We start from the raw sequence: 12,593 nt of genomic DNA, 5'->3' as shown, positions 1-12,593 counted from the left end.
TTCCGAATGCTTTACAAAACGGTGTTATTCGCAATAGATTTGGAAATGAAAGAAGTGACACAACTTCTCAAGAAAAAAAGAAAAGAATGTGAATAACATTCTTTAGATTATGCATCCACGGTAGAAAAAGGGAGGGGAGATGTAATTCTTGTGTAAAACAAAGGCAAAACGAACAAGAATTGAGGGGAAGCCCCAGCGCAACGATTCGATAAAAGGACTAGCTTTCCGTCTTCATTTCGTTTTCTGCTTTCTTTATCTTATATATGATAACCACAATAAAAACCCACAGCTGGTCCTATAAGTTGAGGTTCGTTCAGTGGTAGTGAGCTTTGTTGTCTTAGTTATTCAGTTGATTAGTTTGTGCGCCCGCAGGCTGCCACATCACGCAGGTGATGTCAGGCTGCTCGCGTTGTTTGTACGACAGTTTATCGTGAGGTGCGGGAATAAAGTCCCGCTTTATATGCAATCGTGCACATTATGTTTTCATTCGTAGCCGTCCAACTAAGGCATATAGAATAAGCCAATTCTTTGTTTGTTTGTTTGTTTGTTTGTTTTTGTTTGTTTGTTTGTTTGTTTGTTTGTTTGTTTGTTTGTTTGTTTGTTTGTTTGTTTGTTTGTTTGTTTGTTTGTTTGTTTGTTTGTTTGTTTGTTTGTTTGTTTGTTTGTTTGTTTGTTTGTTTGTTTGTTTTCGATAGCAGCCACTCACAGGAAGTGCGCTGCTTCTTATATAACTGTCCGACTATGTACGCGTGTATGCCTTCGAAACAGCGGGGTATTAATTACGGTATCATTCCTGTGCTTTCCCCTTATGAGTTAACATTGTCATGGAATGCTGATAAATCCGTGCTCGCACAACAACAAATGAGCGTGGCTTTGCGTACGTCACTATCAGTCTTATACTATGACGGGCTGACGATGACGCTCCGTGCTTTGGGGCGTGAACCATAATGAAAAAAAAAAAAAATGAGGGGGGTCGCTAACACACTCAAATTTGGGAGCCCTTGCGACAACGACACAGTGCGCGGTCCTAAGCCTTCTCTCTAAGCCGCATTGGCGATGCGTCAACCGGCGACTGAAGGTTTGAGCAAACTCGTGTGCAGCTTCTTGCACGCTGCAGAAGTTGCCATGCCTCTGTATCGCTGTTAAGACCTGCGAATAGCGTATTGAGTGGTTTAAATCATTTCTTGTTCAGGCTTCGTCTAGCGGAGTAGACGCCGATCTGGCTTTCTGAAAGCCATGAAATACGATCTCTCAGATCGAGAGTTTCGTAACGTGTCAGCTTCGATAGCTGAATAAAGTAAGTGCTCAGTCAACTTTTGCAACTGAGTGCGAAACATTCGTTAATTTGCATGCGCGTTTATGTATCGTTGATAAAGTTTTATGATGAACCCTATAGTTCCTCTGTTTCTCCTTGTGTCATCCGTTCACCATTACCAAGTCTGCTACCCACCTTAAACCTAACTGACGAGCATCTCACAGAAGCGAAGTGAAGAGCTCGTACTTTACTCCAAATTTTACTGCAACCGGTCAAGAGGTCTCTTCCACTCGTCTCCGATTAAATCCTGTCCTGACCAGTTCCGGCACACCTCTGTTGAGTGACAGCTGTAATCACCGCCGCACCCAATGAATTAGCAGCAATCGTTAATTGAGCGAAGGGAGCAATTGTTTTAAGATTGCAAAACAGAGAAAACGCGAGACACAAAGAAGATACAGGGCTGCTGAACCTTCCACGGACGTTTATCACAAAGAAGTGCGACTTATGTGAAAATTTGGAACGAATTAGCAGCAAATCGTTAATTGAGCGAAGGGAGCAATTGTTTTAAGATTGCAAAACAGTGAGAATGCGAGACACAAAGACAAAGAAGATACAGGACTGCTGAACTTTCCACGGACGTTTATCACAAAGAAATGCGACTTATGTGAAAATTTGAAACGAAGAATACAAAGACAGCAAAAAGAGAAATATTTTATGAAGTACCTCGCCAAAAAGTGCGGTTCTTTTTTCGCCAAGAAAACCAAAGGCGCGGCAATACAATAATTATACTGCCTATGCATCTCAGCAGCATCTCTATACAGCCTTCCCCACAATAGTGCCCGGTGAACAGGGAATCGCAGGCAAAATCCGATTCGCACTGTCTTTTGATGCTGGAACCTTGCTCTTCTTTGCATACCCGACGATGTTGCGCCAGATTTCATGTGCTCATTTTATAAGCCCTGTATTCGCGTTCATTCAGGAACTCATTCAAGCATCCTCGCGTCTGACCAAGGTAAAATTTTGCTTCATGAAAGAACAATCAATGCACCATGCCATCCACGCACTCAACGAAGGACTTTTAATGTGCTGTGTTACATCCCTACACTCTTCGTCTCCTCTGTTCAAGCGCGCACAACCTATGCGTAGCTTCATCTGGGCCCCTATTCCGAGTTTGCGTCGTTATCGAAAGTGTCGCTATCTCCCCGACCTCGAGTCATCTGATTGGTGGAAACGTCGGAACATAATGTTGCTACCTTTTCCGGTTCCGTAGTGACGTCACCCGGTTCCGGCGTTTCGAACAAGCAGATGATTCGAGGTCACGTGAGATAGCGGCACTTCAATAACGACGCAAACTCAGAATACGGGCCCTGGTCAAGTATTATCAAACCATATCCCGTAGGAGCACTGGAGCAGATGACGCTCTGGCGCGTGATTCCTCTGAGAAGTGCCACCAGGCGACAAATAGTGGATATATTGTCTAAACGAATAAGAACGCATTCAAAGGCCACCGTTCCCGTCGTTTTGGTGGTGCAATGGATTAACACCACCCATCTCTTCACTGATGACATACATGCGCTCGACTCCTGTGTTCTTCACCGTAATTATATCCTGCCTTCAGTGAGTGTATGTTACCTTTAGGTAGCGTTCACAGACACCTTTAAGTATCAATCGGTATGACAACAGTTACACTAAGCAATTACCTTCCCCATAATCATTTTCTGCCTCAGTGAGTGTATGTTGCCTCTAGGTTGCGTTCAGAGATATCTTTCAGCAACAATCGCTGTTTACAGTAAATGTATGTTACCTTTAGGTTGCGTTCAGAGAGATCTTTCAGCAACAATCGCCGCTTAACTCTCTGAAAGCGTCGTCTGCTCCAGTGCGCCTACGGTATATGATTTGGCAATACGCGCCCTGGTCTGAGAAGACGGCGTTCACGTTGCTTCGGCGTCAAACGCTCTTGGGTTGTTGGGACACGATGTGTATGTAGAAGGCAACAACTTGACAGCAGCACAGATGAAAAACAACAATTAACATCGGCAAAAAAGAACAGTTGCAGTCGTTCGCTATACATACACAAGGTGGGACTTGGGCTGAAGAGGAATGGAAGCCAAAGCGACATGAATGTCGTCTTCTCGGCCCCCGTGAATCTACAGGTTGTGCGCACGCGTGAGCAGAAGGGACAAAGAACGTAGGCGCTGCAATAGGCTCATCAAAAGCTCTTCCTTGAGTGTGTGGCCGTTGTCTTTGTGTACGTCCCTCTGACCTTCAAATAAATAAAATAAACACGGCCGCGACTGCACTTCAGCTGGGCTTCGATCCCACGGCGGCTAGAGCTCACCGGCGGCGCTGGTCAATGCACGAGAAGCCCACATTAACGCGCACAGCCGATAACTCAATAAGGCTTATTTCAATAGCGGGACCTCGAGCTACACTCTTAGATCTTTCTTATATAAACTTCGAATTATTGCCCTTTGTGGCGGAGTTTTGCTTAAGTCAGATAAAACGACCCGGAAACTGCCTTCCATGAGAAAGCAAGAGTATAGTCGCCCAAAGCACGGAGTTGCTTCAAGCAAACTATTGGAGTCTTGCCGCTCTGCCGTCGACGGAGCAATGCGCTGAGCGATATTATGAACAAATAGCGGCCTTGCATCGGACTTGTTATTTAGGTGACACGCTCCCTTACCCATCAACATGCAGCGGTTCTATCAAAGTATTGTATCAAAAAACACTAGTAAAGACTAGTTTGGGTGTACTCACAGGACTTTCATTGACCACCGCAGAGTGATGAAATTGAGAGCCACGGAAACAAAGAGTACCGGAGTATTTTTATTGCGGTGGGCTTAATTTAGGACTACGCTGCCTGCTAATAAAGTGGTTTATTAAGGGAAACCAACAAAAAAAAGAAAAAAAAACAGGAGTTCCGAGAGCACTGCAGCATCTGTAGGATTCAGCGGCTCGCTGCAAGGTTTATATATAATAAATACCGCCGTAACCATTCTTCAACAGACCTCTGCCAACAAGCCCAACTACCAATGTTAGAAAGCAGAACCAGGTATGAAAGACTAAAAACTCTTTACCTCATTATCAATAATTATCTAAAAATTAATAAATCAGACTACTTTGAGATCAAAACTAATGAGACATCAAGGCATCGTCATAGTAGGTTCATTCCATTGCCGGCTATAAAAAATAATTGCTTCAAGTTTAGTTATTTCCCACGGACTTGTAAGGACTGGAACTCTCTTCCAGATTCTGCTGTTCGATCATCATCATTATCTGAATTTGTACGCCATTTAGAAAATTTCATCTATGGCACCAGCACAGGGTGACGAGGTTCTATTGCTGTTGTGTAGGATGGCTGTTGTTCCGATTTCTGTGTAATTCATTTTTGTTTTGTTTGTGTGTGCATTCAGAGACAATTTTTGATTGACTATTGATTTTAATCGTGTTCTATATTGCTCATTTTTCGTTTTGTATTTTCCACTCCTGTTACAGCCCCTTATGGTGGCTGACAGTATTAATAAATGAAATGAAATGAATGAGATGCGAAAGCCAGAGCGTTGCTGCTGCACACGGTACATCGCGCTCCCCTTGTCCAACACAACAAGCGTACCGTTGAACGCATGGAAGTTTACCGGCGTTCTATAATTGGTTTACAGGAAAGGAAAGGAGCAATATAACCGTCACTCGCAGAATCTCGCTAACTCGCCTTACGGACAGATCTCGCCGAAGCGAGATTTTTCGCCATGAGCCGAGAAAGGTTTTCGCTTTAAAATAGAAGCGAAAACCAAATTTTGTACAACGCCCTTTGCCCCGCCGGGGTGGTGCAGTGGTAAGACGCCCGACTACTGTGCCGGAGTTCCCGGGTTCGAACCCGACCGCGGCGGCTGCGTTTCGATGGAGGCGAAACGAAGTGGCGTCCGTGTGCTGTGCGATGTCAGCGCACGTTAAAGATCCCCAGGTGGTCGAAATTTCTCCGTAGCCCTCCACTACGGCTCCTCTTTCTCTCTTTCCACTTTCATTCCCACCTTCCTCCCTTCCCTTACGGCGCGGTTCGGGTGTCCACAGAGCAAGTGTGACAGTTACTGCGCCTTTCCCTTCCTGTGAACCAATTTATTTTACAACGCCCTTTAATGCACCTTTAGCTTAACAGCGCATGGCCTGATAGGGTTGGGAAAGGTAGGTCACCGCCGCTTGCTGCAGGGGCTAGCCTGCCATCGAATTTTTATCTGTTGTAGGCCGTCATCGCACCCGCCACCGCTTCGGTGGTGGACGACGGTTGTTGTTGCGGCGCGCGTCTTTCTCTCCTGCCCCGCCGGGGTGGTGCAGTGGTAAGACGCCCGACTACTGTGCCGGAGTACCCGGGTTCGAACCCGACCTCGGCGGCTGCGTTTCGATGGAGGCGAAACGAAGAGGCATCCGTGTGCTGTTGTTGTGGCTGTAGGAAGAAGGAAAAGAAATGCACGGGCCTGCTACTGGCTCTGTAGCTCCTGCCCCGCCGGGGTGGTGCAGTGGTAAGACGCCCGACTACTGTGCCGGAGTACCCGGGTTCGAACCCAACCTCGGCGGCTGCGTTTCGATGGAGGCAAAACGAAGAGGCGTCCGTGTGCTGTTGTTGTGGCTGTAGGAAGAAGGAAAAGAAATGCACGGGCCTGCTACTGGCTCTGTAGCTGAGCCACCTCCGCTGCCTCGTCCAGACAGAAAAGAACTTATTTATTTATTTATTTGTTTATTTATTTATAGGAAGGGAAAGGCGCGGTAACGGTCCCACTTGTTTTCTGTGGACACCACAACCGCACCGTGAGGGAAGCGATGAAGATGGGAAGTGAAAGTGGAAAGAGAGAAAGAGGAGCCGTAGTGGAGGGCTACGGAGGAATTTCGACCACCTGGGGATCTTTAACGTGCGCTGACATCGCACAGCACACGGACGCCTCTTCGTTTCGCCTCCATCGAAACGCAGCCGCCGAGGTCGGGTTCGAACCCGGGTACTCCGGCACAGTGGTCGGGCGTCTTACCACTGCACCACCCCGGCGGGGCAGACTGAAGAGAAAATAGAGAAGGAAGAAAAGGAAGAGGGAGAGAAAGATGCGTGCCGCAACAACGGCCGTCGTCCACCACCTAAGCGGTGGCGGGTGCAATGACAGCCTACAACAGATAACAATTCGGTGGCAGGCTAGCCCCCGCCGCATGCGGCGGTGGCCGACCTGTCCCAGCCCCATCAGGGGAGTTTTATGCCGCAAATGCAAACTTGTGCGATGTCAGCGCACGTTAAAGATCCCCAGGTGGTCGAAATTACTCCGTTGTCCTCCACTACGGCACCTCTTTCTCTCTTTCCACTTTCACTCCCACCTTCCTCCGTTCCCTTACGGCGCGGTTGAGGTGTCCACAGAAAACAAGTGAGACCGTTACTGCGCCTTTCCCTTCCTATAAATCAATCAATCAATCGTCTTTCTCTCCCTTTTCCTTTTCTTTCTTCTCTATTTTCTCTTCTGTCTGCATGAAGCAGCGGAGGTGGCCCCGCCGGGTTGGTGCAGGGGTAAGACGCCCGACTACTGTGCCGAAGTACCCGGGTACGAACCCGATCTCGGCGGCTGCGTTTCGATGGAGGCGAAACGAAGAGGCGTCCGTGTACTGTGTGATGTCAGCGCACGTTAAAGATCCCCAGGAGGTCGAAATTACCCCTTAGCACTCCACTACGGCTCCTCGCGCGGTTGAGATGTCCACAGAAAACAAGTGAGACAGTTACCGCTCCTTTCCCCTCCTATAAATCAATCGGACAGCGGAGGTGGTTCAGCTACAGAGCCAGTAGCAGGCCCGTGCATTTTTTTTTTCCTTCTTCCTACAGCCATAACAACAACTGCTACTATTTGTTGTTGTTGTTCTAATAAAAAAGGGGCGCATACCCACAAGGGAGATTTGCCACGGCCAGGCGGTGATTACAGTTTTTCAGATTCCATCTGCAAAACTAAGATTAGAAATTTAAGCAGATCAGACTGCGCATGGCATGCCGCCGTCTTCATCAACTTAATCTACGATCATGAATAACAACAAATCGATCTTGCATTGCCCTCTTTAGCTGCGTCCCCAAAATTTTCAATTGCACTGCCATTAAGCTCCTCAGTCACCGATTTTTCCCATCCTTGCCATGAAACCCGACTTCGAAGAACATCGCTTCGAAACGAAAGCGAAATGAAACACAAAGTGCTCACACACTTCGTATTTGGCCAACTTAGCTGATAAGATATAATAATGAATCGCTTGCATTTTTGTCTCAAAATCAACACTCCGACAGCCAAAGCGAGACCTTTGGGTGGCCGCCGTGAAGAGGCGTAGCCACGGCCTCCTCATAAAAAAAACTCAGCCTGCCATGACATTTGAATTCACGGGCACGAGCTGCCAACTTAGGTCGCTCCTTTCGTATGGGTGGGTGATATCAGAATCAGCCTGCCAGAATCGTTTGCATACTCGTTCAGGCACGTCCATACGGCTTGGTTGAAGTGTGACTTTATTTTTGGGCCGGGTCGCGTCATACCCTTAACGGATGAGCTTAAGTGTCCCCAATAATGTAGCATCTTACACTGATAGGGCGTGATAGAGGAACAATGCAGCAGGTAAAAAAAAAGCTTCCGCCGTTGCTATCGCAATTCAACTAGGGCTACCCAGAGCTAAACCACAACTAATTTTTTTTTTTTTCATATTTGTTGAAAAGCTGCACGCGTCCTGTATTTATAAATCTAGCATCATTCGCTTTACGCCAACGTCGAATGTTAATGCGCATACTGACGCGACGTCCTTTTCCAGGTCATTTAGTATCGACGGACTCATAATAAGGACGCATCTGTTCGACAGCGAAGTAATGAGCAGGTTTCGAGCATGCCTGGTTACACCACCGACGTCATATTACAAACCCGAAGGCGATTACCTCATGGGAATGGTGAGTAGCATAAAATTAAATCCATTTCGTCTACTAAGTTAGCGAGTTAACTTCGTTCCAAAAATGGGATTATTGTGGTGGTCACGCTGATATTAGCATTTAGCATTTTTAGATGTTCGTACGTGTACGTATCCGAGCCATCCCCTACTCCCCGGCCGTGTAGCGCGCAAGCCGGCAGCGCTAGAAGGATTAGGAATATTACTTTTTTTTTTTTTTTCGTTTCTGGAAGTCTTCAGGGTTAATCTTATTGTATTTCCGTGTTCCTTGGGCAACAAAAACCGCGGTTCAATGAACTCATCACAGCCAAAACCCAAAAGTTCCATTCTTGCGCGCTGTTTCGCAACGAACATTTGTTGACGTAAAGACAACCTGTACTTTTTTTTGGGCAGCTAATACAACGACGGAATCTTCGAAAGACAATTGGCTAATTAGTCTTAAGCCCCAATTAATATGCCTGTAGCATATTAGGTGTTATTCGTCCTTTCCTCACTCCCTCCGCAAACGCCGGACCAGGATCGATATCTGGCAAAAGGCCGCTGATCTAAACAAAACGCTTGTGTGGTCACGAAAATCACCCTAATGGCTCGCAACTGTGCTTAATAGCTTAATATACGTGCTGCCAATAAAAAAAAAATTGCCTGCAGATGACTGGATTAATATGGGTGTTTGCTGCCTTTCGTTGACCTCAAATGACAAACGCAATTGCTACGCGCATATTTCAAGAAAATATGTCGCGCTAGAAAGCGAAGGTGAAGCTGGCCAAAACAAAGAAAATAATAATATCTGCTCCTTTAATTTCGATAAACACGACTTCTAGTCTGTACAGCATTTAAAAATCCGCATAGTGAAGCATTCACATCACTTCACTTGCATGAAATACATGTATACTATATGTTGTAGCTATCTTCATGTAGCTTTCAAAGCATGCCCAATTGATAAATTGAAATTCGCTTTTGTGATTTTTATAGGAATTATGCTCACGAGATTGTTTAACGGCGACTGGTAAATTTACTAATTCAATTGTACCCCTCTCAATGCATGATAGCAGTATCCTAAAATAAAAATTCATAGTGTGAAAAACTCTCTTAATTCCATCAATGATATAAAGTCGAGGTCATATTTTCAGTAAGCTATTTTTAAATGAAGAAACAATGTTCCGTTTAGTGTGCCAGTCTAATAAAAGCTCATGAACTATCCGCCTTTCAATGCGAAAGCAGTGCGAAAGGACGACAACAAATATATATTTAATTTTTTTTTTTTTAAATCGCACATTCATATTCTTCCCGGCCGTCTATCAAGTTAGCTATTTCTGTTTTCCCAGGTGGACGCGCTGCGTCTGTACAGGAAACGCAGAACGCCATCCTGGCACCACTCCCTGATGGTGTCGTTCACCATGGCGCTCCGGTGGTACGAGACGGCGAACGGCAGCCATGGCATGGGGGCTCCTTGCGATAAGAAACACACCGCCGCCGTACTGGTAACGGACGCAACATACGTGAGCAGTAACTTGGTACATATTATGTGACGTTCCGAACTGTACAGCCTCGACCGACAGCTAAAGAGCAATGAGCAGAATTACTTGGTTCATCTGCCTGGTGCGCCTACTTAGGCAGCACTATAGTGCCTAGAAGTATATTCTAGGCACTATAGCAGCACCACGCTGACATGGTTTCCATCCTCGCGTTTCTTCATTAATTCTTTCAATACATAAATTCGCGATTGACCTTTTTCTCGTTTAATATATAGCCAATATAAAAACAAAAGTAAACATAAAAAATGACCTAGAAGAAGGAGAGTTGCGAATTGCTAACCTACCAGATAGAAGCCGATGGAGGTTGATTATTATTATTATTATTATTATTATTATTATTATTATTATTATTATTATTATTATTATTATTATTATTATTATTGTTGTTGTTGTTGTTGTTGTTGTTGTTGTTGTTGTTAGGTTCTACTAACCGTGGTTAATAATCAGTGGTGTATGCATTAAATCAATCTTCGTGTCTGCCTAGTAATGCCAAGCAGGCTTCACTAAAGTTGACTTCACCCTAACATGTATGCCAGTGCGCACCAGAGTAGCCCCCCCCCCCCCCCCCCCCTCCCTACCGGCAGCCGCTGGAGGTGTCTGTGGGCCGCTCACCGCGGCATCCCGCTGTCACTGTTGGCACGGCCATGGCACGCGTGTGCGATCTTCTGACCCTGTGTTTTCTATATGCGCAAAAGAATCCCGCTGCATGTATTGTTACGATTCGCCACCGTCATGTGCGACAGCCGACGCGGCCACAGCGTAAGGCAGCGAACGCAAGTGCAAGAAGCAGAGAGCATTTCGGCGATTTCAGCGCCGTGCAATCGGCCGCCCAACGCTTCCTCCCGCGAACATGCTCCGACGTATTGGAAATACACATGCCGTCATGTGTGTGCGTGCGTGCAAACGCTAGCCAAGCCCAGCGCTCGAGGAAGAGAGCATCGCCCTCGCCCGTTAACAGGAGGTGGAAGAGTTTCTGTGGCGCCACCGTGACTGAGTCAGCAAAGCTTGCTCTGACATAAATTCTTATCCCTTTCCATCTGAACTGCTGAGCGTATAAAAAGCAGCGGCTGTTTCCGCTGCGAGAGAGACTTCAGAGCACGTGCTTCAGAGGCCACGCAAAGATGGCGCCAGACGCCTGCTTTGCGAGCGTGTCGGTCTTCTCTCCGGGCTTGCTTCTCTGCCCGTTCCTACGTTATGCTCTATTAAACATTGTTTTTGTTAGTCGACGCCTCGCCTTTTCCGGGAGCGCTGATGTCTTCCGCCGTGCCACTGAGCCGCAAGCCACATCTAAAAACGGGTGAAAACGGGTGTCAGCGGTGAGATGACCAAGCCGTGACCGTAGTCGCTGAGATGAGCCAGGCCTGACCGTGGTGCAACAGTATGTGTATTAATCGCGCCATCGGCTTGCCGCAGACGAGCGTCAGCAGTGCTATATGGAGAAGAGTAATTATTTTGTTTATTCCATCTCCGTTATTAGTATACATGCTGATATCGACAACAGTTTAAACCATTAATATTCTTTCTCATTTCGTTATTACGCAATCTATTTTATTTTGCTTGTTGAAATAGTGAGCTCAGACAATGGCATATCAGATTTGCGATATGTCTTGCGAAAAGCTAGCAATAAAGTGGAAAAGAAGCGCACTATATATATTCACGAGCAATACCATTACCGATATGTGTGGATGATAACTGCACTTTTTTTTTTTTTTTTTGATGAACTGCACTGAAATTACCATCGCTTGAATAAGCGTAGACAGATATCAATAATTGTCTCAGCGCATCTGAGGCTTGGCGTGTCGTGAGCAACTTGCTGACTACAATAAAATGATCCTCTAAATGACCAGCTTATCTACAACAGCCGCTTGTGCAAGAAGGCACGGTAAACCGTGATGAAGAAATTATCTTTCCTTTGAACACGTGATCCCTTCATGCCTGCTGCGCGCGTTTTGCAAGATTCGCTCTTTAAATGGTTGGAGAGGTTGGACGCTTTCCTCAGGGATATAATTTGAGATCATAAGAGACAGGTCCGCCTCTGAAAACGTGACTCCAATTTCGAGCCCGTTTTTGTATGTTTGCATTTAGAGTCGATCAGCATTTGTTTTGCATGCAGCTAAAAGAGAAAATGGGCCGATTGTATAGACGAAGAGATTTTGATCCGATCTGGTCCCTCCAAAAGTTTGGGCTTTTCAGCCAAAGGCATATACTACAGAAAACATGGTTTTGCGTCATCCAACTCGGCATTCTGAGCTGACCTTTTTTTTTTTTCTCTAAAAGCGCGCTTCCATCGAAAGGCTATGGCGACCTGCTGCTGCCCCTTAACCTTTATTTGTTTTCTTTCACACACCGCCATCGAGTCGATCAAGTTTAAGCATAAAAACTAACACTGAATATGGGCAGTGACCAAAAAAAAAAAGGCCGTAAGCACTCTGGCACTAAAATCAATCACGACAAAAGCCTCTCCCGTCGAACACACACTCTCACCTGGCATCTCTGTTTCTTGAAAAGTTTCGACCAGCCCAACTATGCCCAGATTTTATGCGAAGCATATTGCTAGAGAAACCACAGCCCTTCGCGCCGGTTACACGCCGTGCAAAGAATGGGGAATGCTACGTCACACCACGTGATACGCTGACTTCACGACAGAGGAGAGACGGGGTCCAGCTCGCGCCGTCGGCTGCGGTTGCACGCCGTGCGGACCACGTGATATGGTGACGTCACACCACGTGATACGCTGACGTCACGACAGAGGAGATACGGGGGACCGGCTCGCGCCGTCGGCTGCGGTTGCACGCCGTGCGGACCACGTGGTATGGTGACGTCACACCACGTGATACGCTGACGTCACGACAGAGGAGAGACGGGCGACCGGC

The 12,593-nt window shown here is 46.5% G+C and overlaps 1 protein-coding gene across 1 annotated transcript in view; it reads left to right on the top strand.

Annotated features, from left to right (window-relative positions):
• Positions 1–12,593, top strand: part of LOC146191545 (uncharacterized) — a 33,321-nt gene that overhangs the window by 16,625 nt on the left and 4,103 nt on the right. Inside the window, exons 4-5 of the mRNA XM_084599967.1 lie at positions 8,057–8,189; positions 9,511–9,684. Coding sequence (XP_084456093.1) covers positions 8,057–8,189; positions 9,511–9,684 — 307 coding nt within the window. The remainder of the gene's footprint in view (positions 1–8,056; positions 8,190–9,510; positions 9,685–12,593) is intronic.

The sequence above is a fragment of the Amblyomma maculatum genome, chromosome 4 (genome assembly GCF_055883805.1).
Source record: "Amblyomma maculatum isolate TAMU_Amacu chromosome 4, ASM5588380v1, whole genome shotgun sequence".
NCBI lineage: Eukaryota > Metazoa > Arthropoda > Arachnida > Ixodida > Ixodidae > Amblyomma > Amblyomma maculatum.
This window is presented reverse-complemented; position numbering and strand designations above follow the sequence as displayed.